General features: G+C 38.7%; 1 protein-coding gene across 4 annotated transcripts in view; it reads right to left on the bottom strand.

Annotated features, from left to right (window-relative positions):
- adgrv1 (adhesion G protein-coupled receptor V1) overlaps positions 1-25,748 on the bottom strand; it is a 252,872-nt gene that overhangs the window by 96,060 nt on the left and 131,064 nt on the right. For all 4 annotated transcript variants that reach the window (XM_049470643.1, XM_049470644.1, XM_049470645.1 and 1 more), the window contains 16 exons: positions 25,417-25,656; positions 23,903-24,052; positions 22,941-23,417; positions 22,157-22,300; positions 20,350-20,521; positions 20,046-20,181; positions 17,894-18,735; positions 17,660-17,777; positions 16,850-17,021; positions 14,039-14,281; positions 10,635-11,042; positions 9,531-9,715; positions 8,970-9,219; positions 6,935-7,074; positions 3,331-3,491; positions 2,162-2,262 (listed from right to left, as the gene is read on the bottom strand). In XM_049470643.1, the coding sequence (XP_049326600.1) occupies positions 2,162-2,262; positions 3,331-3,491; positions 6,935-7,074; positions 8,970-9,219; positions 9,531-9,715; positions 10,635-11,042; positions 14,039-14,281; positions 16,850-17,021; positions 17,660-17,777; positions 17,894-18,735; positions 20,046-20,181; positions 20,350-20,521; positions 22,157-22,300; positions 22,941-23,417; positions 23,903-24,052; positions 25,417-25,656 (3,939 nt within the window). The remainder of the gene's footprint in view (positions 1-2,161; positions 2,263-3,330; positions 3,492-6,934; positions 7,075-8,969; positions 9,220-9,530; positions 9,716-10,634; positions 11,043-14,038; positions 14,282-16,849; positions 17,022-17,659; positions 17,778-17,893; positions 18,736-20,045; positions 20,182-20,349; positions 20,522-22,156; positions 22,301-22,940; positions 23,418-23,902; positions 24,053-25,416; positions 25,657-25,748) is intronic.

The following is a 25,748-nucleotide window of genomic DNA, read 5'->3' as shown; positions in this document are numbered from 1 at the left end:
CGACAACGTTGATTCTAAAAAAAAAAATTGACTCCAAATGTTCATTGTCGTCTAATCGTTCATTTGTAGCATTACACAAAGTACTCAAAGTAAAGGTGCCCAAATACAACAGATTACAATTTCTCACTTATTAAATATCAAGCACTACACAACTAATTATCAGAACTTTCTAAATTTAAAGGGGAATGTTTTGGACATTTGAAGGACATTTAAAGCTGTTTCTATTGTTTTGAGGTGATAGAGAAAGCTACAAACAAGAGACGTACCCACAGCATGGATGGAGGGCATGGCAGAAATAATCAGTGACTAATCGACTAATTGGAAAAATAATCACCAGATTAGTCGACTACCAAAATAATCATTAGTTTAATGGGTTCATTTGGTTTAGACCGTGATAACCTTATTTGGTTGGTCAGAATTTTGGTCCCTTGTTCCAGACCGTGGTTCTGTCTGTCTGGACTGAACGAAGTCTGTTTAAAAGCATCCTAAGCTAAACTACAACTACAACTCCTAAACACATAGAGTACAGTGTAAACCACTGAACCAAACCAGTCTAAAAACACTGTCTACATATTTATGAATCACTTTTACATTACAAACAGACCAGGCCTAACGCTTTAATTTATTCTGATAATGCATTCTGGTAATGGTTAGCCTGGAATTTTCCATTTAAAACGGTTTGTGACGTGAACATAAAGCAAAACAATAATGAGATGACAAAATGCAAACAGGTTTTCAGAAGTCCAGCAGCTAAGCAGAGGCCCTGCACTTCTTCTCCTTATCCCATAAGAGGCCGGGGCCAGTGGAAAATTCCCAGTCCCGTCCACGAGCAGCAGCCCACTAGCCACATGTGGTTTTATGGGGAAGGAGGCTGGAAATAGCTGGGTTGTCAGGGTTAGCCATGGTGGCCCATAAGGTCCTATGTTCACCCGAGCAGTCATCACACAATTCCTAGAAATATGCTTATCTCTCCTGTGTGCAGGTGAGTGGGCTTACATTGTTAGGATATAATATTTAATGATATATAATATATAATGATTTGCAGTAAAGTACCGACCTATCATCGTTAAATATATCTAGTAAAAGTTCATGCAAACATAAAGATTAATTCATAACCAAGATAGGATAAACGTGTGGACACAATTGCTCCTGTAATTTGTGATACAGATATCACTAATGAAAAAAAATCTAAATTGCTGACTACTAAACTTATGAAACTGCAAAACACATCAAGTTACATGCAGATAAAATGGTTCTATTTTGGGTAGTGCACCTCTTGGTGAAAGACAACACACTTTCCCTAACAGACTTTGAGAGTTGATGCATTATTGGACTGAGAGAAGCAGGATGCTTTCAACTGGTTTCAACTGTAAAACACAGTTTGATTTGGTACTCTACTATATTGTGATTATCACACCATAGCAATATATAAAAAAACGATAGCGGTAAAACCTGACCCGACCCGGCCCTAGGAAAGTGGTGGGAAATCTCGGCCCACCCGGCCAGAGTTCGGGTCAGGCAAAGGGTCAGTCTCGGGCTCGGACAGAAAATATAAGCTCTAGTTCACACATAGCGGCAGTTTCTTGTCTGAATTGTTTATATACTTTTTAACCAATACATTTTCCACGATTTTTTCATGTTTTTTTCATGATCACATGATTTTTAAAACATCAGTAAAGACAAGGACAATAAAAACAAAAAATTACAAAAACTATAATTAAAATTGATTATAGGAGGTCTAAAATAAATCTAATAAAAATGTTGGCACACAATCTTCAATAATAAAATGTGTGTCAGATCCTGAGAGCTCCATTGTGTAGGCTTAAATTACTGAATTAACTCTGAGCTGACATATTTGTTAACTCAAAATAGATTTTCTCTATCGATAGAGTGAAACACAAATTTCCATGACTTTTCTAAAACTTTCTGGGTATTTTTATTTTTTCAAAACTTCCAGGACTGGAAATTTCTATTTTCAAATTCCATGATTTTTCCAGGTTTTTCATGACTGTACACATCCTAAGACATGTACACTTTTAAGAAGTAAGAAATGTGTTTTTTGTCAAGAAGAAAGGAAGCAGCAGAATCTTATTAAACACCATATCTACCATTAAAGCATCAACAGAACTCTTTTATACAGACATCCATTATAATGTCCTACCTGCATCCCCAGACAGGCCACCATCATATGTGTGAGCAGTTTGGCAGCAAACATGGGGAATCTAGAGCACAGCACATGGGATATGATGGCCAAGGCAAACCCTGGAGAACAGAGAGAAAAGTACTTATTTTTTATTTAATTCAGGTGTTTTTGCACACTTTGCTGCAGAGGCATGCAGAAAAAACACTTATTGTGAAAAACATTTGAAACCATTTACCAAATAACATTAGTGATTTTTACTATCAGGAACCATTAATTTTTATTGTTCTTAATTAGTGTCTTCTCTTTTTTTCTGGTAAACTAAAGTTCTGTTTTAACCTTGATTCACTTTTAAAACCTAGATGAAACAAGGGCTTGTGTACAGCTTTTGGAAAGGTGCAAGAGTACTCACACAATAAACAATCAAACAAAATTATGTTAAAAAAAATGAGGAATGAGTTCCTAAGGCATGGTCACAACTTTTTAAGGCATGGTCACAACTTTTTAAGGCATGGTCACAACTTTTTAAGGCATGGTCACAACTTTTTAAGGTGTGGGAATGAGACCCTAATGCATGGGATTGTGAATGAGGTAATCAAGTTGTTACCACAAATGATTAAGGCGTGGAAATTAGATAATTAAATCATAGCCAGAGAATAATAAAGCTTGCTTTTCTGTAAATTAATGTCCATTGAATATTACATTAAAGCTCCAATCAATTGAAAATGAAAAAAAAAAATCTTTTTTTATCCTGAAATGAATTATGGTGATATTTTGGACATGATATAATTCTAAGTAAAAGAATCTCATACTAAAAGCTGATTGGCTCAGATGCAATAATTAACTCATTCCCACGTCTTCATTATCTTGTTCCCACACATTTGGTTCTCATTTCCACGCCTTAAAAAGTTGTGGCCATGCCGCAGGATCTCATTCCTTACACCTTAATTATCTCATACCCAAGTATTAAATTCTCGCTCCCATGCATTAGGATCTCATTCCCATGCCTTGATAAGTCATGGCCATGCATTTTTTTAACATGATGTCACTTTAGGGGCTCCATAGGAATGTATTAAAACCATTTATTTATGTATTTAACCAAAAATTCAATTTTTTTACAGGTCACATTTTTCGAGCTACAAACACCAAATTTAAAATAAGTCATTGTGAAATTTTTACCAGTCTCTAACCTGAGATGCAGATGAATCCAGCAGCATAGAACGCCTCATTATATGTGGACAGTGCTCCTATCTCTGCGTACGCTGTGTAGATGGACAGGTGTGTGCAGGCGCACTCCACAAAGTTCTCAGTGTCGTCCACCACGCGACAGAACTGACCATCAGACAACCAGCTGGACAGAAGACACAAAACAGACAGAGCTTAAATTATATAAAACAGATATATACACAATATACACTATATGGACAAAAGTCAAAAATAAAGGGTATTTAAAAGAGTTTATCCTTCCTCTTCTCTACTGACCAGGGAAGGCTTTCTATTAAATTTCTGAACACTGCTATGGTGATTTCTTTCATTTAGTGACAAAAGTGTTAGTGAGGTCAGGATATTGGATGATCTCCACCCGACCTCATCCCCCACAAAAACTCCACAAAATAAATTATATTAATTACATATTAAAAACATATAGTGTGTTTACTATTTCTTAATAATATATTAGGGTAGTTTTGATGTGTTTTTAAATTATAATCTTATATTAATTATTGGTAGTGTAGCTCTCCATACAACTTGGAAAGAGGAAATCTGCCAGCAGCTGTGTGTGTTTGTGTATGTGTGTGTGGGGGAGAGAGATAGAGGGAGAAGGAGAGAGAAAGAGGGAGACAGAAAGAGAGAGAGCTAATTTTTATGCAATATGTTGGCATAAATAAAAAGTACCATCTGAACTCGACAGTAGTAGGTGATTATTATTATTATTTTTCTAAATTTCCCCTCTATCTATCTATCTATCTATCTATCTATCTATCTATCTATCTATCTATCTATCTATCTATCTATCTATCTATCTATCTCTCTATCTATCTATCTAGCTATCTATCTATCTAGCTATCTATATCTATATATCTGTCTATCTATCTATCTATCTATCTATCTATCTATCTAGCTATATATATATATGTCTATCTATCTATCTATCTATCTAGCTATCTAGCTATATATATATATATATATATCTGTCTATCTATCTATCTATCTATCTATCTAGCTATCTAGCTATATATATATATATATATCTGTCTATCTATCTATCTATCTAGCTATCTAGCTATATATATATATGTCTATCTATCTATCTATCTATCTATCTATCTATCTATCTATCTATCTAGCTATATATATATATGTCTATCTATCTATCTATCTATCTAGCTATCTAGCTATATATATATATATATATATATATATCTGTCTATCTATCTATCTATCTATCTATCTAGCTATCTAGCTATATATATATATATATATATATCTGTCTATCTATCTATCTATCTATCTATCTAGCTATCTAGCTATATATATATATGTCTATCTATCTATCTATCTATCTATCTATCTATCTATCTATCTATCTATCTATCTATCTATCTATCTATCTATCTATCTATCTATCTATCTATCAGCAGAGTGTGGAGAGCTGTGGAAGTTCTAGTCCCATTTACAAATCAAAAAAGTCAAAAGAAAAATATACTGGGCTGTGTGTGAAGGTAATAATTTCATATGAAAGGGACAACAGCGCTCCATTCTAGAAAGGTCAGAGAAACGTACAGGAGATGAAGTTAAGAGGTTAAATTTTCCCTCCTTCTATTAAGGAAAACATCATGAATATAATCATCAAACTCTCTTATCTGACGCACATCTCTAAGGCTGTGGTTTCCTGCCAAAGCGAACCCAGGGGAAGGGCTGGATACTGCCTGTTCAGCCAAAATACTTCAGTTCAAGTTCGGGGAATGTCCTTTAAACTGACTCGGGGAAGAGTCTCTGAGTCTCTTATGGACAATTTAAAGACATACAGTATAGAACTGAGAAAAGACAGAGTGGAGAGTGTGAGTTTGCGTAAAGAGTGTGTGGATGAAACACACTGTAAATGTGGGACATCTGGATGGGTCGTGAACAGTGATGGGAGTAACGCCGTTACTTTTTTCAGTAATGAGTAATCTAACTAATTACTCTGACTGTAACTATAACGCTGTTACCATTTCCCACACCCCGTTACTGCACATTATTTTAGCAGCTGAATTAACTTTTTTTTTTAGCTTCGCGCATACAGACAAAGGAGCAAGTGTGCGTGTGAGTCCCAAGGGACATGCTCTAATCAATTCAGTGATTGGCGTGGTAGTGTTGTGCCGGGGTCTGAGGCCTTCATTCGGTTTCTGCTGCGCATCTCTTCTGCTTTATCTCTTCCTATCATCGCCATTTCACTGTTCCACAGCTTTACTCCAGGTAGGAATGCTATAGGATACAGGAATATAGGAATGTCCGTTACATGTTTTTCTAATTATTAGATATTTGTAGAATTTGTAGAGGTTAATGAGAGAATTGTTGTATTTTTTTTTCAGATGTGGACAGGCCAAGTTCCGTTTTAAGGACGTTAAGCTCTCTTTAGCTGCTCCGGTTTCTGTGGTGCTGCTGTGTTCTCTTTTCCTCCTTGGTGAAGCTGTTTGATCCAGCTGTTAAACTGTTATATTAATACCATTTTAACGGTCATTAGATTGTTGTTTTTGTCCATTCTATTGTATTGTTTATATATACATTTTCCTTTGAGTGTGGTTTGGTTTGTTTAATTTCATTTTAATTTCGTTTTATATCAATTATCATTTTAAGTGAAGTGTGTTTTTTAAATGCCTAGAGTAAGGCATAATAACATTTACTTCACGTTTAAAACACACTTCACTTTAGGCCAGTAAAGAGCACTCATAATGCTCTATAAGGCATTACAGTGAGGTGTAATAAAATTTATTTCACATAAAAAAAAAAAAACATATTGAAAACTCACTTCACTTAAAATCAGTAATGACTGTATATAAGGCTTTATAATGTGTTACACACTTTTTTTAAAAGCTTAATTTGAGAAATCTTTGCTGAATATTATAATGCACTATACCAACATATACTAAATATGTGTTATAGTGCATTACAACACTACATTGTACAATGTACTCATGAACAGATATTTTAAGGCATTGTAAGCCCTTTCTGTATAAACCCTTATACTTGTAGTTTATAATGTACTTATGAGCTATTATTACAGTCATTATAAGGTATTATGCATGTCATATAATGCATTATGAATGCATTTATAATGCATTATGAATACAGGGTTCATAGGAAGTGTTACCAACATTTTTTCTTAAATAATAGGTCTATGCTTCTTCGGTGTTGCAATGTTAATCATCATCATTCTGAACAGATTTCGCTCATTCAAACAGCACAATTTATTATTATTATTTTTTTAAAAGCTCAGTTTTAAAGCTCTACTTAATCAAAAAAGGTCTGCTTTCACTGGGCTCGGGCTGGATATTTTGGGTTCGATCTAAGCTCTAATTCTGATAATGACCCAAAAGCAAAAAGCTGACCATGCAGCCGGGTGCTGACTGTCATTCACTGAATGGACTTTTTAAACTGTACCTTTAAACTGTACAATTTCCTGTGGTTTGTGACAATATTTGCAGATGGAGTTTGTGCATGTGTCTGTGTGTGTTTCCGTGTGTGTGTGTGTGTGTTTCTGTGTATGTGTGTGTATATATGCACATAAAGTATGTATACAGATAAGTAAACTACCTCTCAGCAGCCTGGTTCCACAGAAGGCACAGAGATTGTCGAGGTTTGACCCTCCGGTCTGGAGTGTGAATGCGGTAGACCACCTCCTTACCATCTGCTAGAGGTCTCGATCCCCTGCCCTGTATGCTGACAGAAAACACCTGCAAGCATACACACGTACACACACACGCAAACACACACAAATAAAAAAATTAATTTCATAAACCACCAATAAAACACACACACTCTGGTTGCCTCTTCTGGGAAATTTTAGACATTAGCATGATTTATTTCATGTTTTAAATGTAATGATTTGTCAATCCATTTTAAACACAACACTCATAAATTGCAGTTACAAGACAGGGAAAAGACAACAGGCATGACCTGAATGAGTGTTCTGACCTAATAACAGAGCAACACTGCCATCAGCTGGACAAAACAGTCAACATTTGTAAAAATGAAGATGTCAAACACTTTTTTCCTGTTTTTTTTTTTTTACAACTTTTTGAGAACATCTGCATTTTTCTTCTGTCCCAACATTCCAGAAGTTGGATTGAAGCTAAATCAAAATAATTCAGGAGGAATTGTATGTAAAGACCACTGTTTTTGGGAACCACAGTTTAAAACAGCCATGTTAAAAAAAACCAAGAGTCCTTCCGCCATCACCCTTTCTCTTAAGGATTTGCTAGCATATATTCCCAATCCAAACTAGAGTGGGGTTGTTCCACAAGGACCTCGTTCACAACCAGCATTATCATTTATCTTGGATGATTTGATCATCAAGTACATACAGTAAGTATAGAATAGAAGTAGAATACATATCATAGTCTGATCACTTCAGGGATGGGCAACTTCCATGATGGAGAGGGCCACATTTTTTTCAGCATGACCATTGGAGGGCCACATGACCTCGCACTTCAAATAATTGAATATGAAAAACGCTACAAATGATTTTCAATAAGAACAAATTTTATATGAATTTATATCTGTATGTTTACAGCACCAACATTTATCAACAACTATTTTCTGCATATTAATGCATTTTAATACGGCAAAAGACAAACCGTTTGCTTAAAAAAAGTGCAAAAAGGAAGTCCTTCATATCAAAGAACAAAAAGTTTGCTTAAAAAACTGATTGCAAATACAGTAGTTCCTCTGTGTAAAATAAGTTCATTATAACAAGTCCTTCATAAGCAACATAGACAAAACATTTGCTTATAAAAGTGCAAAAGGCATTTGAACTTATTTATAACAAAGAACAAAAAAGATTTAAAAACTGATTGCAAATAGCTCATTCAATAATAGCAGAAAACTAGACCAGAGAGCGCCCGTGCCCGCTATTGTTTGGCAGCGGCGCGCCCTCTAGCGGTCAAAAGTAGAATTACATTATTATTATTATTTTTTTTTTATTTTTTTATTATGAAATTATTTTTGATCTATTCGCGGGCCGCACTGAGTGATGACGAGGGCCGTGTGCGGCCCCCGGGCCGCCAGTTGCCCATCCCTGGATCACTTGAATAGAATTTTGAGGTGGCCCGAGACCCATACGGTTACATTACTATTAATAACTGTACAGTTGAGCACAAAAGCATTTCAATGTGTCCCCGACAGCGAACCACACTGATCACCATCCACCATCCGGAGGGGTTAGCTGATTGTGCCACAATCACAACGTAATGGATAAAGTTGAGACTCGTGGCTGGGGTGCAAACAAAATTTGGTACCTCATCTCATCAGTTTTGCACTGACGATTCACAGATACACAGAAAACTGGAAGACTTTGTCCACAATTGGCCCCGCCTCCAGTGTAAATGATTTAAGAAATCTGAGCACTAGTGGTAACAGAAGATTGGCATTTAAAGTGCCAGTTGTGAATAGATATGTGTTATGAGCAGGTGTGAACGGAGCCATTGCTACCCTATGTTACATGCTCGTGCTGAGCCCAACTGGGGTACATAGGGAGGCTGGCCAGCTAAGATGTAAAAAATATGTGAGGTGGTTGAAATGATCACCATAAATAATTTCCCTACTCTCTAATTAGGGAAAATGAACTCACCTTGTCGTTGAGAGCACTGGCTTTGTTGGTAAGGAACCAGTGTTCAGTGCTGTACTCAATGAAGTGCACTTTCTGGCAGGCAGAGGGCGCCATTTCACCCCCAGGAAGTGCAGGTACCTCTAGCAGGGTCTCAGGCAGGGTGAAGGTATCTCCGTTTTTGCCTGTGAAGGTGTGGCTGTTGATCTGTGTTGGGTACCAGTTGTAAGCAGAGATAGTCATGTAGGGACAGGAGTCCAGAATTGTCTTTCCTCTGCAGAATACAAGAGAACATGTAGAGCTTTAAATAAGAGACTCTTACATCAGAATGACATTGAGAAAACAATTATTATGCTAATAATGCTAATATTTTATTAATTCTTAATAGAAACCACAGCTGCTGCGTCTATAGTGGCACTATTGTGGCACTTTTATATTTAAAAGAGTGCATGTCCAGCATGGAAAACACAATTCAGTTCAAGTAAACTTTATTTGTATTTTTTTTTACAACAAATGTCACAAAGCAGTTTTACAGAGATACAACAGTGGCAAAGAAAAGCACAATGACTAGAGTTCTGACTGTACCTTTGACCCTCGCCCCCACAAGGCAGGTCAGTGACCAGAGAGAAGGCGAAGCGCTCGGCCACCTCGGACAGGTGGCTCAGTCCTCTCGTGTCTGCTCGGGAAGGCTTAGCCAGGGCACAGAGCAGGTCATAGGTCAAACCGTGACTGCTCTGCTCCAGGGGTGTCTGCTCCGCCACGATCAAGATCTAATTTGAGTAAGCAAGAGAGAGAGAGAGTGCTGAATGAAAGAAACAAAAAAAAATCTAAAAAAGCGAAAAAATATTTTACTAAATTTTCAAAAAAGCAACATATTATATTCACACAATTTTTTTTTGTCATAATTTGAATCTAGCAATTGTTTACCATATTGCATCATATAATAATATAATAATGAATGAACCAATAGAAATGCTTTAAAATTGGTCAGAACAAAATACTTTTTTTTATTAGTTTGTAATATTGTACTTTTAAAAGAATAATCTGCAGAGAAATAAACACTTTTATATTATTATATATTTCACTACTCTGCATTTATTTAAAAAATAAAAACTGCAACAAAAAAATCAAACATAATTCATATTTAGGAATGTAAAGATACCTGTTGTTCTATTGGAAAAAAAACATAATACATAATAATGCAGTGAACATTTAATTGTTACTATACCATAGTTACTTCTGACCCTGCAATGTGATTGGCTGAAAGGCTTTCTATGAGTGCCAATATCAGGCGGTAATGCACCGTAACCGAAGCTCTCTATGTATTACTCCGCCACATACAGGTAACCTAGCAAAGAGGCAGCGCTTACAAACCAAACAGCGCAACTACAAAAAGAAAAGCAATGGAACTATTTTAACTCAAGGAGTGTTTATATAACCAAACAGATCATATTTTCTTGTCCTTTTTAACTTAAAATCTTTTAATAAAAAGTGAAAATGAATATTGGCACTGCTGTGCTGATCTATGACTACAGCACAGCTGTGCCAATATTACACTTTATAGTATGTATTATTGCTTAAATAGGTTAGGAGTGACATTGCTCTAAATATAATACGTTCAGAAATCTACACCTCTATTATTTAATCTTTTTCTAATTTGCCCTCTTTCTCTCTCTCTCTCTCTCTTACCTTGCTCACTGCATCCAGCACTGCAGTCTGCTGTTCCTGTGTGTTTTCCACACTGACTTTATTAATGAGCCCCTGCAGCACCCTGTTAATGACTGCTTCATCCAGAGGCTGCTGGAGCTGATCCAGCAGGGCCCACACCGCCTGCGTCTCAGCGTCCGAAACCAGAGTCACGTTAGATATGCCGTACTCGGGGTGAACTCTGGCGCCCCCGGTGGCGTCTGAGAGAATTACGCGGAACCGTTTGGGTGTGGGGTTGGAGGATCCGGTTTTGGGGGTGAGGGCGACGTCCAGACCGGCACTCTGCTGCCCGACGTCAAAGGTGAGGGTGCCCTCGGCCATGGTGAAATCCATCCCGGCAACGGCAGGCCAGATCAACGAGGGGCCCACCGGCTCGGCCTTGGGCAGCTCCTGAGAAAAAAACACATGAAAAATTCATAAAGAGTGTCAGAAAAGCAGAGATGAGGAGTTTTAACTGTGGTTTGACGCCGATATAGGGTAAAGGATGCTACAAGCAGATCCAGAGGAAGGATCTAGTGGGTTAAAACAGTGAATTAAATGAAACAGAGATGGTACACAAACCCTTGGACTGGCTGTCTTAATATAATAACTTAATAATAAATTCCTATTGGAATTTTTCATAATTTTGGGGGGACATGAAATCAACGAAAGACTTCAAATGCCCATCAAGCTGTGAAAAATTTTAGGCACTGGTCAATGATGTGACTAGAGAATCCAACCCATGCTCCAAGTACACACCCTACTGGGTCCATAGCTTCATTGGGTCATCATCAGCCTGAAACAATTGACATTAAACTTTTCTGTGATTTCTGCCAGGAATCGCTTGTCTGTTCACATGGACAATTCTAACCAGATACTGCCGGTCACAATCGTTACAACCCCGTGCTGTCCACTGTTGGTGGTAATGCCTTATATGACATTTTCAGTATCATATTTTTTTACTTTTAAGGTGCACCGCATTAAAAGGCGCACTATTAATGAACCTCTATTTTCTGGTGTGTTTTCATACATAAGGCCCACCGGATTAAAAGGCACATTATGTAACACTAGTAAAGAACAGAGGTGTCGCCATGTTTCCCTTCTAATTCAGCAGGTCTCACTGCTGTGTGGTGGTGGTGGAGGCTGAAGCTAAGCTAAGTAAACAAATCTGTAATTCTTATTAAAAAAAGACATTTTCTTTTAAAGTCAAGTGAGCACTGGACGTTAATCTACACAGAATTCTGTGAGTAAAGCGCTTCAGTTTATCTACAGTAAGCTTAGCTTTTCAGATTTCCACTAAGACCGGGTGCAGCAGAATTAGCATTAGCGGCTAACAGACAGCGCTACACTGAGGAAACCTGAGTGTTCCTGTAAGCCAGGGCGATATTAGCTAGCAGTTCGTCACACGTAGCTAGTTTTACCACGATAAACAGGCAGATTACAGTCCAAAATACACGTCTCTAAATGGTGAAAGAGCTAGCACTTAGAGCGGCTAGGGGCTAATGCTAATGCTGCTCCAGTAAAAGGCTCACAAAAATTTAGAAACTAAATTCTGAATCCATCACTCAAACTCCCAATGGCCTCATTCACAAGATAACACCTTACAATGTATACAGGTGTGGCAATTCCCAATCCGTGTCCTGATGTAACAATTCTAAATTATTTTGCACACTCCTATCTAATAACTTTTTGCCACGTAAGCAAGAGTAAGAAGAAGAGCGATAGATAGATAGATAGATAGAGAGAGAGAGAGAGAGAGAGAGAGAGAGAAAGTAAGACACCGTGAGAAAGCTAGAGAGCACAGCTGCTCTCTGAACCTCCAGCTTGTCAAATTCAGCTTTTCATCTGTAACACACATTCATAAGTTCAGGCATTGAAGTGGTCTGGGTTAATCTGGTCTGGGATCAGAGCCTGGTCCACATTCTTCAGCTCTATTCATAACTCTTACATCACCTGAGAGCTATCACAGCTAATAAGGTCATATTATATAATCTGCTCAGCCAGAGAGACACCAGGGTATAATCAGGCTGGACACAGTAATATGTGGCCTAATCAGACACTGAAGAATGAATAGGAAGAAATGGAAAGAGATAAACCCCAACATTAAATAACCTAAAATGTAATCGATTACAGTCTGAGACTTTTTAGATTGCGTTGGTACAATAACTACACTGTCAATTTATCATACAATATAGTGTAATTACACGGCCTCAATAATTTGAGCTGACTTCTGTAATACCTATTAGGTTTTTCTTTTTTTTCCTCTTTTTTTCAATTTTTTTATCCCATTTTCTCCCCAATTTACAAGGCCAATTACCCAACCCACTGACTAGGGCTCCCGCTATCGTTAGTGATCGTTAGTAAACCTCATCTCCTTCTTCCTCTTCTCTACTCCTCTATCCCATTATTTCCCTCTGACCTCCTTAAGGCCCTATCTATAGATGCTTTATTTTTAACTTCTATTATTTTTGTACTTAACCTCTTCTATTATTTGCACTTCAATATTGTAAGTCGCTTTGGACAAAAGCGTCTGCCAAATGTAATGTAATGTAATGTAATGATGCCACAACACCAGGAGGAAGAAGACTAGCACATGCCTCCTCCGATACGTGTAAAGTCAGCCACCATCTCTTTTTTTATTGTTTATTTATATATTTGTTTAATTTATATAAACATATAAACATTTAATATAGTTGGGGGGTTCAGGGTTGGAGAGAGTGAGATGCAGAAGGGGGTAGAGGGGGAGAAAAAACAAACAAACAAACAAACAAACAAAACCAAACAAAGAAACACCTCTTTTCGAACTGCCGCACTATTGTACTTACTTTTTTTTGTAATCTTTTTTGATCTTTTATCATTTTATCTTAATTTCTTATCAGTTAAACATCAAGTTTTATTTTGATCTATTTTTAGCTTTTATTTACTGTTATTTTACATGATTAATAAATTTTATTATTTTTTTATTGGCATGTGAATTCTTGTTTGCTCTCCTACATAGAAAATGAGGGATGCCCTTAATTTACTTCCAAGTCAAAATTATTATTATTTTTTTTTTTGAGGAGTCTCTTGCAGAAGAAAAAAATGCTGAACAGAAACAACCTCATTTTCTATTTTCCCCTCTAACCTGCTTCTTTTTTTACCCGTTTCCTCCTACCCGTAACCCTTACCCTCCCTCTCATAATCTCAATTTACTTACTCACACAAACCCACAAAAACAAACACACAAACACAAAAGGACAAAAACCTAAAAAAAAAATCGATTGATTGCTAAAAAAGGAGTTCTGATGCAGTGAGCTTGGCGATTGTGAAAGTGGCTCAAATTCTCACTTATATTTGCTCATTCTTCCTGTTACTAACACATCAACTTCAAGAGCTAACTGTTCACTTGCTGCCTAATATCACCTCACCTGCATAGAGTACTTCACAGAGATAGCAGATGTCACGCTGGCATCCCTGTAGACCTGCAGACTGACTGTGGTGGCTCGGAGCGTAGCCACTGGCAGCCTGGAACCTACGGCGAAGTACACCAGCCCTCGAGGGTCATCACTCTCCAGCATGGTGACGTTCGCAAAGCGGGCAGTCTGGTTAATGGCAGCTCCCTCTCCCACCTCATAGATCTCCACCAGAAACCACACCGCAAACTCTGGGTCCTGCAGAAACAGAGGGAACACAGAATCTTTCAGAATATACTGATTTACAAAAATAAAATAAATGAAACACCAAGATAGAGCCTGTAGATTCTGTATGGCGGGGAATTTATTGGAATTATGATCCTGCGTCATTCAGTCAAATAAAACACCCCCTCTAAAAGCCTGACATCTGGGTAAAACTGGGTGTTTTTGAGCCTGTTGTAGAGACATGTCTAGCAGTCAGTGATCTCTCACCAGGAGGAACACTCCCATTAAAGGTGAACTCCGGTGTGAAATGGACTTGGGTTGTAGTGAAACATGATATTGAGTACAAACTTTTGTCAAATAGCTCACCTTCGTTCGACCCCTGCATTCCAAAATACAGTGCTTTTAGTCAATGCTCCCAACAGGCTTATAATGCTAGTGATAGGGGCATAGTGTTGCCCATGCTAAGAAATCACTGTTGTAGTACCTTGGGGTAGCTCTCTGGGCTCCACAATCTTGAAATTAAGGCTCGCCAGTCGACTTATTGTGCCTTTTTTTGTGAATTTTAAAGGTGTCCTTCCCCTAATATCCACTTTTTCTTAAAGTAGCATTAACTTTACCTAGCACTCAGTGCTAAATCTTTACAACTAAGGCTGTATCTCTGAAAACATTTGAGTTTTAGGGCTGTAAAATTGACTGTGGAGCCAATTAGCCAATCAGAAGCGATGTTTGTATGTATGAATATTCATGAGCAAGAGACGAAATCCTGTCTTTCTCCAGAGACCACTAATTCAGTGAACTAAAGCAGGGCTAAACAGAAACACCGGAGCATCTCTAGTATGGCATTCTTTCAACTAGACATTTTAAAATGAATGAAGAAACGATGAAATGAGACCTTTAAGATGGTGGAGAGTTTTGTAGCAATCCAGGGTATGTAACTGTAATAAATATGACTGGCATCTGGATTCAATATACCATATCTCTCTAAATACTGAATAGCAGAATTAATTACAGATTACCTTGGTGACAAATCCCATTTCGTCCCCAGAGTTAAATCTGATGCTTCAAGTAGAGAGCACAGATTTTAGCACTTCACTTACATTAAGCTAATGACATTCAGTGAATTGTGCTGAAAGGTTGTTCTGCTTAGAGAAGATTCCTGATAAAAAAAGCAGAGCAGAGAAAGTGCTGAAGCCAGTGCTGCAGGCTGGAAACTGATTAAGGGGCACAGCAGTCAGTCTGATCACAGCAGAGGAAAGAGAGCACAGTGTGCTCAGCAACTGCTGAAAAACAAGAGCCATTGGCCCCTGTTAAGAGTAATAGAGACAAAACAGTACAGAGGAACAGTGTGCAGGAGGAACACCTACTGTAGGTAGAGCACAAGAAAAAGGGACATGCGGAAAATACAACACACAGTTACAGGGTTAGATGATCTGGGACGTAATGGTAAAATAGTGGTTTAGGAGTATAAAAACTGTGGTCTTGTTTGTCCCCCCTTGCCCTTTTACTCCTCTTTCTCTCTTTGTCTGATCTCACCCATCTCTCTCCCTCTCACTGTAGTGTGTAGAGACACTCAAACACAATTTTTTTATTCTTCTTTATTCTTTATCTCTCAGTGTTCAAATCTTTGACTTTGACATGGCTGACATTGTTTCTTTAATGATGTGTATTACAGCTTGTCAAAATGCATGTTAACTTTACCTTGAAAAAAACAAGAGGGGTTTTAAGAAAGAACTGGGCTTAAAGGACTGATACACTATTCACTAAAGGGGATATATTATGCTAAACAAATTTTTTCAGCCTTTTGTCTTTTCACTTGGTTCTCCAGTGAAACACTGAGAACTAAACACTAAACACTCCACACATTACAAAAAACACCTTCATACCACCTTTCACCCGTCAACCCCCACTAGAGGCCCCCCCCCCCCCCCCACTAGATCAGTTAAAGATCCGCCATTTGGTCATTTGGTCACCTCAGACAGTACACAGAAGAATTAGCCAGCAGACTTTGTCTGACGAGGGGATCTGTACCTACTGTCCACCACAAGTCAGCAGAGGATGGAGATGTAAGAACTTTTAAATATTTTTTATAGAGTTTTGTGCATCTATCGCAGTTAACCATGAACTAGCCTATTCGTTTTCTGTCATTTAGCACAAGCTAATTCTGCTAAAATGTGGTAAACGCTTAATGTAAACATGGCATCAGCCAGCAAAAGCTTATTTGCGTAAAAGTTCCAGCCATGTCCTTAAATGTCTTATTCTGAAAGGGACTCTTTATGTGAGAGTGATTTTGTGAAAAGAACTTCATGAACATGTTTTGTATAGAGCTTAGACCTAATCTAACTTTTGTAAAAACTGTAATAATATGTCCCCTTTTAAAATATGAAAGAAAAAAAAATCACAAAAATATAAGACTTATCATCATGACAACTCTAAAGGTTTTTTGCCAGTTTTTTGTTGGACAGTTTGTTTTAAACTATGTAAAATGGTTTAATTTTATTCCAAATGTAGTTCCACTAGCATTAAAGTACTCTTTTTCACATTAGTTTGGTTTAGGTTTCTTCACGGCCCCTGGTTTGCAGGATCCTGCTGAATCTACTGTACCTGATCTGGTCGGACCTCCAGACGTAGGAGGCAGAGCACCTCTCCTTTCCTGCACAGAGCTCTGCCCGACGTCTGCAGCAGCTCTCGCGTCAAATTCACTCCCTGACTGAACAGAGTATGAGCTGCAGTGCTGAACGTGGCTCGCCAGTACACGTAAACATCCTCAAACGCTCTGTAAAACACAAGCAACACTTAAAAAACACTTATCGAATTTTACGGACTATAAGGCACACTATTAATGAACGTCTACTTTCTGGTCAATTTTCATACATAAGGTGCATGGGGTTATAAGGCGCATTTTAAGCGAAAATATTAAGGAACAAGGGTGTTGGCATGTTTCCCTTCTAAGAACAGCACTAGCCACTGTTAGCGGTGCTTAGCGCTAGTAAACGCAGCCGACAGCACTACACTAAGGAACGGTAAATCAGGGCGCTATCAGCTAGCGGTTAGTCCCACGTTGCTCATTTTAACACTGTAAACACACAAACTACAGTCCGATACACTAACCTCTGAGTGACGAAAAGCAGAGCAAGCGCTGCAGTTAGCGGCTAATGCTAATACTGCTCTAGCCTGCAGAGACTTAAATGAAACTCCTTTATAACGCAGGAAATCAGCAGAGTAGCTTTACTGCTCCTTACAACCTGACAAGGTAGAATTCATTCATAAAGGGCACCGAATTGTACGTGCGCCTTATAGCGAAAAAATACAGTACTAATTTACTTACTGTAACTTAGACTTAAGCATCTAACACAGTAATAGAGCCAAGCAGCGTTGGATATTAGAGTGATGTAAGTGAAGAAATACTTTTACCTGTTTTCTTGCCTCTGGAGAAAGAGTAAGGCCGTCCTGTTACGAGAGTCTTCATCCAGAGCCTGACCTGACTGGGAACCTAAACTGAAACCCACAATTCCATTGTGAAGATCACTCCCTGAGAAGAATGAAGAGAAAGCCATATATGGTTAGAATTTTAGAATAGAGAGCTGAAAATTAAGCATTAACTAGGATTTTTATTAAAAAACACCAAAACATGTAAAAAATAATTACCAAGAATAATAATTTTGGCAAAGGAAGTGAAGCCACTCTCATCTGGCAAGCTGACTATCTGTGCCCCCCCCTCCGCATCGCTGAGGTAGATGAAGAAGACCTCCTGTCCCTCTGGCTCCAGGTCATCCAGGATGAAGAAGCTGACCTCTGCTTCTTTCTGACCCTCCGTCAGCGTCACTATCTGAGGCTCCATCGTGAAGTCTTCTCCTTCTTTAGCCCAGGTCAGGTTCCTCTCCTGAAGGAATGGAGCCACGTCCAGCCCCGGACCCACCAGACCTCCAGCGTACGCACGAACCCTGACACTAACCACCCCGGTCTGCCCCACGGTCCTGCGCACTCTTAGCACTACTTTTTGAGGTGCCGCCCCCTCCTGAGCATCTTCAGAAGTGCGGACCAACGATGGCCCAATGCTTAACAGTCCACTCACAGCATCGTTGGTGAGGATTGTGATGGTGGAAACGCTGTTCTCTGGCACGATCCGTGGACGGGCAGTGGGTGAAGGATAGCTGGCGCTAAGAACTCGAACATCGGTTAGGTTCACGTAAAACGTCTCGTCCGGTTCTGTCAGAGAATCATCAAGGATCGATAAGCGAATGGCGGCGGATGTTTGGCGGCCGTCAAACAGCAGCTGACCATCAGGCACAGGGGTGAAATCTTCACCAGGGGTGGCGCTGCCCGGCGAGGTTTTGTAATACAGCTGGGTCCGGTTGCTACGGAAACCGTAGAGGCGCTGAACATAGAGGGTGATGGTTCGGACGTCCTCCTCGATGACCAGATGCTGAGATTCGGGGGAGAATCGATACAGACCCAAAGGCTCCACCTCTGCTACTGTGTATCCAGGCCTGAGTATAACAAATACAGGAACACTCAATCAAAAAAAACTGTGTAATTTAATGGAGCCTCTATAGTAGCAGGTTGGGCATTATTCTGCTGAAAAATCATACAGTAGTTGGAAGTCCTGCCATGAGAAACACCACATGTTCAACACAACTCCTACAAATATCACTGAGCTGTAAGTGGTCCTGGTATCACTACTAGTGGTGATTGACAGTCATATGCAATGGCTCCCCAGATCCACACTCTAACAGTTGAGGCATTGTGTTGTGCCACAGCAAAAGCAGAATCAAACAGACCAAACAGACTCTGACAGATGGCCTAGATGGTGGGCAATTTGTTAAAACAACCATCCTGTTTCTTTTAGTCCAATGATGCGCCCTTTCTCAAAGTCAACTTTCAATTGGGCAAAATCTTTAAATCTGTTTCTCTCAGTCAAATAATGTGCTCGTTCTCAAAGTCAAATAAGCAAATTGTCTTAAAGTGCATCATACAGACATACAGCTCTGGAAAAAATAAGAGACCACTTCAAAATGATGAGTTTTGTTGATTTTACCAAATTATATACCTCTGGAGTATATAATTAAGAGGAAGATGGATGATCACAAGCCATCAAACCAAGCTGAACTGCCTAAATCTTTGCACCAGGAGTGGCATAAAGTTATCCAAAAGCAGTGTGTAAGACTAGTGGAGGAGAACATGCCAAGATGCATGAAAACTGTGAATACAAACCAGGATTATTCCACCAAATATTGATTTCTGAACTCTTTAAACTTTTTGAACATGAATGTTGCATTGTCTTTTCATTATTTGAGGTCTGAAAGCTATGCGTCTTTTTTGTTATTTTCAGCCATTTCTCATTTTCATTTATAGAATAAAACAACACTGTTCTTTTTACTCAAACATATAGTTATAAAAATATAGTTTAAATCATAGAAACTGATTCAGAAACTGAAGTGGTCTCTTCAGAAATTTGGTCCAGAGCTGTATCTAGTGGTCAATAATCTCTCACCAAGTGGTGCACTACCCAAACAGGACAGGTTCTGTTTCTATCAGTACAATAATGCACCCGTACTCAAAGTCAACTGTGGAAATTGTCTCGTAGAGTGCATCATAAAGACATATCTAACAGTCAATGATCTCTCACCAAGAGGTGCACTACCACTACAAACCTACTGTAGCCTCGAAATGCCTTTAGATTTTCAAAGGATGCACTTTTGTGCCCTCTTGTGGTAAGAACTAGTGGGTGTATTATAGGTTTTTTGTCAATGATTGTACAACCAAAGTCGAAATACATTGTAAAAACATCTACTTTTACCTGAGTCTGGCTCCCCCTGGTGCTCTGGAGTCTACACTGGTCAGGTGAACAGCGTGTACAACAGGTTCAGATATATTATACGCAGCAGAGAGGGGTATAATCTGACTCCTCTGACCGTGAGAGAGCGTCACAGTGCCTAGAGACACAAAAGCAAACAGACAGCAAAAAAAAAAACATTAAACTGACTATTAGTGATGAAATATTGAGCATTTTCATGCTACACTACCTTGTATTCTGCTTTGTGTGATTTTCTCAGCCTCTTCGTGTGTTTAAGAGTGAAAGAGGTGGAGGTTAACTAACTAACCTGAGCTGGGGGTGACTGCTCCTGGCTGGTAGCCTGATGGACTCTGGCCAGCAGGGAATCCAGCCCTCCACTGCACATCCACATCTCCATACAGGCCTGTCCTGCTCACTACCGCCTCACACTGACCACTCACCACTTCAGACACGTGCAGCGCCAAGGAGGCAAAGCCCACCTGTAAAAAGAGAAGGCAGTTTCTTCCAACGCACAGAATCTGATAGTAGTAAAGTCAGGCGAAATAAAATAATAATAAAAAATCAAATAAAATAAGGATAGCCCAATATTGAAAAAAAATGCATACAGGGTCCATACACCTTTTAACCAATTATTTTATATTATTTTTCATGACTTTTCCATGCCTTCAAGACACATTTTCATAATTTGATTTTAAAACATCAGTGCAGACATGGACGAAAAAAATAATAAAAATCAACTAAAACAAACAACAAAAAAATTAAAATGTATTATAGTAGGCCTAAAACGAATCTGATAAAAATGTTGAAACAATCTTTAATAGCAAAATGTGTGGCAGATCACTGGCCGGACCGGCGTGCGCCGCGGGGAGGTCGCAGTGAAGAAGCCACGCGTAACGGTGCATTTACACTGCTCCGTCGCGTCAACGCACACGGTCGCACTGCCCCCCTCCAACTGGTCGCATGTGGGCGTGACAAAGGCTTTCCCTGCGTCGTCCAATTAAATCGTTCTAATAAATGTAAATGCTTTTATACAAGCTATTATTATTTTCTATAAATTAAATATATAAATGTGTATTAATAAATATAAATGTTCGCTTGAGCTTTGTTACACTGTCTAATGAGCAGAATATAGGCTAACAAAAGCAAACTTATCCAATTAAATTATATATTAACATTTTAAAAACCCACTAGAGACCCCAACAATCTCTGCAGCCTTTCTCCTCGCTACAGTTTATGGGTGGGGTCGGGCTCATAATGACAGTTTATGAGTCGGACAGGGTCGGGTCGGGTCAGCCCTAGAAGAGTAGTACTAGAGCCACTGAGGTAAAGTAACAGCTAATGTTTACTAATTTAATGTGATTTTTAATTCTGTTTTTTACTCTTTAGATGTGGTTTATGAAATAAAAAGGTTAATATGAAATACAAAATATTACACACAGGTTTCCAATGTAATGCAATGTAATGTAATGTAATATATATATATATATTTTTTTTTTTTTAAGTTAATTATATATATATATATATATATATATATATATATATATATATATATATATATATATATATATATATTTATATATATATTCTATAGTAGAATATTAGAGTCTTCTATTTTGTGCATTACAGATTGAAAACAGTATTCTAACACCCCCCCCCCCCCAACCCAATCACTGGTGATAATTCAGGTCTGAAAGTGTTAAACAACATCTTTATTGTGAATGAATATCCAACATGCATATGTTTAATTATGCTAGAAAATAAAACAAGGGTAAAATTGGTATAAGCCGATTTTAAATCTGAATATATATATATACTGAAAGTATAGAAACAATCATCATTTCCCAAATTTAACTGTATATTATTATTATATACTTTATTAATACTTTATAAATATCACTTATTTAACTCATTTACCAACGTTCATATGCTCCATTTTTTTTGCTATTTCTGTGTTGTTTTTAATATCATGATGTCTGCACTGATGATGGTGTATTTACTCCTCCATTGACCTACAGTATGTACATATAATGTGTGACTGTGGAGCACTCTGCTGGCCATTTGGTTACATTTTACAAAAAAAAAAAAATTAAAAAAGGAAAAAAGTGGAAACAAACCTCAGCATTCGCTGCTTCCTCAGGCACAGACAGAACAGCAGTCCTTGCTTCAAGCTGCAGTCGAGGAGAAGAGCTGAATATAGGTCCTATTAGAGTCGCATTAGTCAGCTCCACCGTGATGTTAAAGCCGGTCGCAAAGAATACCTGTAAATGAAATAAAAAGTCTGATTTTAAGAAAAGCCTATAATGTATTGTTTTCATTCCACTTCACAATCATGTGATACTTTGTTTTGGTCTATCATTTAAAATCTTAATAAAATACATTTATATTTGTGGCTGTAATGTGACAAAATGTGAAAAAGGGGGTATAAATACTTTTGCAAGCAAGTAAACTTCCATATAAGAGAATGTAACTTTTTAGAGGATATACAGCTCTGGGAAAAATAAAGAGAGCTCTTCAGTTTCTGAATCAGTTTCTCTGATTTTGCTATTTATAGGTATATGTTTGAGTAAAATGAAAATTGTTTTTATTCTATAAACTACAGAAACTATGGAAAAAAAGAGAAATGGCTGAAATAACAAAAAAGATATTTGGTGCAATAACCCTGGTTTTTAAACACAGTTTTCATGCATCTTGACATGTTCTCCTCCACCAGTATTACACACTGCTTAACTTAATGCCTTTACTCCTGCTGCAAAAATTCAAGCAGTTCAGCTTGGTTTGATGGCATGTGATCGTCCACCTTTCTTTTCAATTTGGTAAAATCCAAAAAACTCATCATTTTTAAGTGGTCTCTTATTTTTTTCCAGAGCTGTATGTATAAATAAAATCCCCTGTACTAACCTGTGTGCTGACTGGCACAGTAACACTCGCAGACGTCTCTCCATCTCTCACCAGCACACTGCCAGTAGATCTATCTTCAGTGAAGCTCTGTCCAGGAGTGGGGTAGCTGATCCTGTACCCAACACTGACATTACCAAACGCCCCAGCCAGCCTGCTGATGTTCAGAGCTAAAAGCCTGGAGCGGTCAGTAGCATTAATTATCAGCGCCTGTCGCTCTGGTGGAAGGGCGAACACTCCGTGTGGCTCATCATTGGCGAGAACACGGATGCGGGTGGTGCTGCGGAAGGTGTCCAGCTCAGCTCCGCCCTCCACTGAGGTCAGCTGGACGGTGTAGACCTCCTCCAGCTCTGGGACGGAGTCGGGGAGCAGGCTGAGGGTTATCTCTCCGACACGCTGACCGGCCAGGATGATGGCGGAGCCACGAAGAGCAGAGAAGTCGCCCGTCGTATCTGATTCACTAAAGATCTCCCAGAAGACCTGAGAGTAGAATAGACTCTTTAGATATATTTCTGGTAACTACTAGGAGTTTCTGTCCCTTTCCCAACAATATTATCAGTGATATTTGGGGTTTTAATAAAAGCCATGGAGCATAAGAAATTAACACTTAGGCCCAATCCCATTTCTCCCTTTGGCCCTACCACTTATCCCTACCTTTCTGTTTTGTCTTCATTTAAATGAAAGAAAAAAACATCAAGGGTGCCCAAATATATGCATCTGCCTAATTTTATTTAAAGAATTATTGCACACTTTCCGTAAATCCTTTAAAAACTTTATTTAACATCTCAAATATCACTGTATTCATCTGCTTTATGATGTATTTAACTGAAACTGCTGATCCAAACAACCAATGATTTATAAAGAAAAATCATGAAAATTATCAGGGGTGCCCAAACTTTTCAATACTACTGTATGGACTGTGTGGACTACTCTTTTTAATTTTAGTGTAAAAGGTTAGTGCTTACAGTGATGTTGCCCATAACTCCCTCTCTGCGTGTGATGAGGAGGGAGATGTTAAGTGGTCTTTCACCGTCTGCAGGCTCGCTGTACACACGCTCTTTCAGATCCGGATCCGTAAACTGCACTATGCCATTGGGGTCACCAAACTTTGCAATCTATTACACACACAGAAAATAAATCATATATATATATATATACACATATATTAGGAGAGCCCCACGGCATGGTTGGTGGGGAAAATAAAGAGGCTGGGCATTCTGTATAGTCTCACCTTTATTAACATCATAATAACAATAGAACTTTGTTAAAATCATGTTTTGTTTGTTGGGATGAAATGTTGTAATGGGGCTCGAGCCCTTCCATTAAACGCCTGGAACCAGGGTTCCCTCCTACATTAACAGCATTACTTTAACTGCTTAAACTACAAATATTTTTCTTAAGAATATTACTGGAAGCAAGAAATAACAGCTTTAGATTGTTAAAAATTAATTTTATTAGTGGTGTCATTCAATTCAATTCTGAGAGAGAGAAAGAGAGGAGAGATAGAGATAGACAAAGAGAGCGCGCGAATGAACAAAAAATAGAGAAACAGAGGGAGAGAGAGAGAGAGAGACAGAGCGCGCGAGTGAGCAAGGGGGAGAGAGAGACAGAGAAAGAGACCGCGCGAGAGAGAACTAGAGGCAGACCGCGCGCGAGCGAGAGAGAACGAGACCGACCGCACGCGAGCGAGAGAGAACTAGAGACAGACCGCACGCGAGCGAGAGTGCGAGAACGAGAGACAGACCGCGCGCGAGCGAGAGAAAGAACGAGAGACAGATCGCACGCGAGTGAGAGAGCAAGAACGAGAGACAGACCGCACACGAACGAGAGAGCAAGAACGAGAGACAGACCGCACGCGAGGGAGAGAGAACTAGAGACAGACCGCACGCGAGCGAGAGTGCGAGAACGAGAGACAGACCGTGCGCGAGCGAGAGAGAACTAAAGACAGACCGCGCGCGAGCGAGAGAGAGAGAACGAGAGACAGAGAGAGAGACCGCGAGCGAGAGACAGAGAGAAATACCGCGCGCGCGAGAGAGAGCGAGAGAAAGCACAAATAAGATCGAGAGAGCGAAGCTTTGAATAAGACCTTTACAGACATTTATAAAAACTAAAGGTGCTTCATTCATAACAAAATCCAAGTAAAACATTTATATGGGATTAAAACACATATACAGGCATTCATAACAGCTTTCTAAATAACAAGTTTGGACATATGTATGTAAAAAGTTTCACAAACGAACAGTTTAGTCATTAATAAAGATGTTCATGATTACTTATACAGAACAGTGTAAAAATACATCATTTTTGCTTTAGCATTATAAACACTTATACTCCCATACTAAAAGTGATCTATTATTCCTAACTTTTCCTAAATTTTCTACAAATTGTATTTGTATTTTAAAATTAAAATTTTCACTCAACTATCTGTGTTTAAATTAAATAAATTCTGTGAACTGTAAGTAAAGTACTGATAACTCACCCTGAGTGTAACCGAGCCAGCTCTGGCGTCAACACCCATTTCTCCAGACACAACGCGCAGCTTGACAACAAAAGTTTCCTCCACCTCCACCTCTCCATGTGGCAGAATCCGCAGCTCGATCACCCGCACTCCTTCCTCTCCATCTCTGAACTCGAACGATCCGTTCACAGGTTCAGCAATATCCGTGTTTACAGGAGGTAAAACAGCATTCGAGTTGGGACCCAGGATGTACCACGTTATCTAAAGGAGAACAAACACAGTTCAGTATTAGAATAATGTTCCTTATCACACCAACAAGTGCTAAATACACAGAACTTTTTATGATATATTTG

This window comes from Astyanax mexicanus, chromosome 22 (genome assembly GCF_023375975.1).
Source record: "Astyanax mexicanus isolate ESR-SI-001 chromosome 22, AstMex3_surface, whole genome shotgun sequence".
NCBI lineage: Eukaryota > Metazoa > Chordata > Actinopteri > Characiformes > Acestrorhamphidae > Astyanax > Astyanax mexicanus.
Note: the sequence above shows the minus strand (reverse complement) of the source record. Positions and strands in the feature narration are given on the sequence as shown.